Source organism: Lucilia sericata, unplaced genomic scaffold (assembly GCF_015586225.1).
Source record: "Lucilia sericata isolate MDLA Ls3-8-SP2 unplaced genomic scaffold, ASM1558622v1 Contig009992F_arrow, whole genome shotgun sequence".
Taxonomy (NCBI): Eukaryota; Metazoa; Arthropoda; class Insecta; order Diptera; family Calliphoridae; genus Lucilia; species Lucilia sericata.
Genome location: NW_023998297.1, coordinates 1 through 4,913, shown reverse-complemented (window position 1 = coordinate 4,913; position 4,913 = coordinate 1). Strand labels below are relative to the sequence as shown.

Here is a 4,913-nt window from a genome sequence, read left to right as displayed (position 1 = left end):
TTACTTCCAGTTTAATGGATTTAAGCAATTTTATACGTAAAGCCGATGAAGGTTTATTGCAAACAGTTAAGGAGGGCGACTATGAAGGTTTGGTTAATATAATGGCCTATCTAATGCATGTTAAGGAACGGGCCCTCAAAACCGATGAAATGTTTGAACCAATGCAAGAAACCATACAACTATTGAAATACTATGACATGGATATACCCGAAGAAGTAAATGTTTTACTACAAGAATTACCCGAACAATGGGCCAATACTAAGAAAATTGCCTCAACCGTGAAGCAACAAGTTTCTCCACTACAAGCTACAGAAGTGGTTAGCATACGCAATAAGGTGGCCGCTTTTGAGATTTATGTACAACAATTCCGTGATATCTTCAAACATTATGACTTTTTCCGTTACGATTGTAAAGACCCCTATCTATTGGCTGATCGCATTAATGATGATATGTATCGACTGGAATGTGAAATGGCTGAAATACAAGAATCGGGTAGTCTTTTTGAGGTTAATATACCCGAGTTTAAGTTACTTAAACAATGTCGCAAAGAATTAAGAATGTTAAAGGTAAGTTAAGGGTAAGAAAAGATAAAAATTATTTTAAAAATGTTATATAATTTTTTGAAAACATTTTTCTAATGCTATCCTCTGATTTTTTGAATTTTGAAAAGGATCTAGTATTCCTTAAAGGGGATTTTTTGCTTCAAGCTAAATATAAACATTGTTATCTTAATTTTATGATTTTGTTGTTTCCTTTTCCGAAATCTAGCAATTGTGGGACTATGTTTTCATAGTTCAAACCTGCATTGAGGATTGGAAGACCACACCCTGGCGTAAAGTTGATGTGGAAAATATGGATATTGAGTGTAAAAAATTTGCCAAAGACATACGTCTTTTGGATAAAGAAATGCGCACTTGGGATACTTTTATTAATTTAGAATCGACGGTGAAAAATATGTTGACCTCTTTAAGGGCAGTAGGGTGAACTACAAAATCCCGCCATTAGGGAACGTCATTGGAATCAACTTATGAATTCCACCAAGGTTATTTTTTATCTACTTAGTTTGAATTTTTTTTCTTTATTGTGTAAATATTTATCTTGTGTAAATAATATGTTGTTAAAATTTTGATTTTTTTAATTTAAAGTATTAAGTAAGTAAAACAAACATGGTGTTTAGAAATTATAAATATTATTTTTATATAATTTTCCCTTCAATTTCAAAACTCATGATCAATTTAAAAATAATTCAAATTAAATCCAAGAAAGATAAAAATCGATACTGATGCGCAGTGGTTTATAAACCAATTTTGCCTAAGTGGATCGGGTAACGTTAGCTAACTAACTAACTAACTAACTAACTAACTAACTAACTAACTAACTAACTAACTAACTAACTAACTAACTAACTACTAACTAACTAACTAACTACTAACTAACTAACTAACTAACTACTAACTAACTAACTAACTAACTAACTAACTAACTAACTAACTACTAACTAACTAACTAACTACTACTAACTAACTAACTAACTAACTAACTAACTAACTAACTAACTAACTAACTAACTAACTAACTAACTAACTAACTAACTAACTACTAACTAACTAACTAACTAACTAACTAACTAACTAACTAACTACTAACTAACTAACTAACTAACTAACTAACTAACTAACTAACTAACTAACTAACTAACTAACTAACTAACTAACTAACTAACTACTAACTAACTAACTAACTAACTAACTAACTAACTAACTAACTAACTAACTAACTACTACTAACTAACTAACTAACTAACTAACTAACTAACTAACTAACTAACTAACTAACTAACTAACTAACTAACTAACTAACTAACTAACTAACTACTAACTAACTAACTACTAACTAACTAACTAACTAACTAACTAACTAACTAACTAACTAACTAACTAACTAACTAACTAACTAACTAACTAACTAACTAACTACTAACTAACTACTACTAACTAACTACTAACTACTAACTAACTAACTACTAACTAACTAACTAACTAACTAACTAACTAACTAACTAACTAACTAACTAACTAACTAACTAACTAACTAACTAACTAACTACTAACTAACTAACTAACTAACTAACTAACTAACTAACTAACTAACTAACTACTAACTAACTAACTAACTAACTACTAACTAACTAACTAACTACTAACTACTAACTACTAACTAACTAACTACTAACTAACTAACTAACTAACTAACTAACTAACTAACTAACTACTAACTAACTAACTAACTAACTAACTACTAACTAACTAACTAACTACTAACTAACTAACTAACTAACTAACTAACTACTAACTAACTAACTAACTAACTACTAACTACTAACTAACTAACTAACTAACTAACTAACTAACTAACTAACTAACTAACTAACTAACTAACTAACTAACTAACTAACTAACTAACTAACTAACTAACTAACTAACTAACTAACTAACTAACTAACTAACTAACTAACTAACTAACTAACTAACTAACTAACTAACTAACTAACTAACTAACTAACTAACTAACTAACTAACTAACTAACTAACTAACTAACTAACTAACTAACTAACTAACTAACTAACTAACTAACTACTAACTACTAACTAACTAACTAACTAACTAACTAACTAACTAACTAACTAACTAACTACTAACTAACTAACTAACTAACTAACTAACTAACTAACTAACTAACTAACTAACTAACTAACTAACTACTAACTAACTACTAACTAACTAACTAACTACTAACTAACTAACTAACTAACTAACTAACTAACTAACTAACTAACTAACTAACTAACTAACTAACTAACTAACTAACTAACTAACTAACTAACTAACTAACTAACTAACTACTAACTAACTAACTAACTAACTAACTAACTAACTAACTACTAACTAACTAACTAACTACTACTAACTAACTACTAACTAACTAACTAACTAACTAACTAACTAACTAACTAACTAACTAACTAACTAACTACTAACTAACTAACTAACTAACTACTAACTCTAACTGACTAACTAACTAACTAACTAACTACCTAACTAACTAACTAACTAACTAACTAACTGACTAACTAACGAACTTCGATCGGAACAAATAGTGCTTCTTAAGTAGCTGAAAATGGTTTTTGCCAGCTATTCCTATGTTAGATTACAATCTTTAGGGAATAATGCCTACAATTTTTGCTTCAACCTGTTTTTCCGTATCAAAATCTCCACTTCTGATGCATCAAATTTACATAAGTAGCTGCCAATGGTTTTGCTAGCTATTCCTATGTTAGATTACAATCTTTAGGGAATAATGCCTACAATTTTTGGTCTACAACCTGTTTTTCCGTATCAAAATCTCCACTTCTGATGCATCAAATTTACATATTCAAAAGCTTCAATGTGTATGATGTTTCACTGTTATGGTCAAGGTTGAATGGGCCTGAATGGTTTGCCAGCTATTCCAGAGTTAGATTACAATCTTCAGGGAATAATGCCTACAACTTTTGGTCTTCAACCTGTTTTTCCGTATCAAAATCTCCACTTATGATGCATCAAATTTACATATTCAGAAGCTTCAATGTGTATGATGCTTCACTGTTATGGTCAAGGTTGAATGGGCCTGAGAGGTACTATGACGGGTTTTGCGAGGCTTATTTATTTCCGCATTTTATCGAAATAGGTCGTAATTTTGAGGTTATACAGAAAAATATTTCAAAAATTGTTGCATTAATTTCGGCCATTTCAGAATTTTTAAGATTTTTTATAATGGACTTTTCTTGTTATTGGACTTTTGCGCATAGGATGCCGATCTATATAAAATTTTGTTACGATACTTCCAATAGTTCATAAGGTGCCGAGCCTATTTCTTTCCAAAGTAAAACGTTGCTAAAGCACTGAGTAATGTGAGGGGTATATTGGAACCACTTTTTCCAGCACGCTAGAGATCTTTTGAACACAAACTTTTAAAAATTTTGTTTTGATAGAATTGTTGTATTTCTATTTTATTATTTTAAATTTTTAATTTAATTTTAATTTAAACAATAAAAACATCATGTTTGTCACTATGAAACCCTTAATCAAACGATTAAAAAGGTTATCCGAATGTATAGTCACAAGATTTTTATTTAGCTTCTGTTTTAAATGTATATAAATTCTTGTACAGCTTTTGTAAATACATATCTTTACAGAGTTTATCAGCTTTACCCAAGGAAATAACTGTAAGTTTCAAATAATATATTGTAAATAAATAATCCAAAAATCAAAAAGTAAATGTCCTCACACGAACTTATACTACTTAAAGCACTAGTTGCATGATGAACATGTTTCTATGTGTCCTTTCAACATAATAGTTCCACAATAATGAAACTGTCACATTTACTTCTCTACCTTAACTTTAGGTTAAATTATAATGGATCACGAAACAACATTAGCCGAACTACTTGGCCTGAATCTGCACGAATGTGAAGAAGAGGTTAAGAATATTGTAGACAAGGCCGTCAAGGAAATGTCTATGGAGAAGATATTGCGAGATTTGAATACAACATGGTCTGCGATGGAATTTGATCATGAACTCCATCCACGCACCGGATGTAATCTCCTCAGAGCCTCGGAAGAACTCATAGAGACTCTCGAAGATAATCAAGTTTGTCTACAGAATCTAATAACATCCAAGTACATCGCCCATTTCCTCGAAGAGGTATCAACATGGCAGAATAAGCTAATGATAGCCGATCAGGTGATAACCGTTTGGTTCGAGGTGCAACGCACTTGGACCCATCTCGAGAGTATCTTCATGAGTTCGGAAGATATACGTAAACAGCTACCAGTCGACTCGGATCGTTCGATCGCATCGATACGGAATTTCG

The 4,913-nt window shown here is 30.6% G+C and overlaps 1 protein-coding gene across 1 annotated transcript; it reads left to right on the top strand.

Moving 5' to 3' along the window:
• The first annotated feature begins 501 nt into the window (after positions 1–501).
• LOC119615870 (dynein heavy chain 17, axonemal-like) lies at positions 502–999 on the top strand. Its single transcript, XM_037971853.1, has 2 exons — positions 502–566; positions 769–999. The coding sequence occupies exons 1-2, from the start codon at positions 558–560 to the stop codon at positions 982–984; spliced, it is 225 nt and encodes a 74-aa protein (XP_037827781.1). The 5' UTR covers positions 502–557; the 3' UTR covers positions 985–999.
• The last annotated feature ends 3,914 nt before the right edge of the window (positions 1,000–4,913 follow it).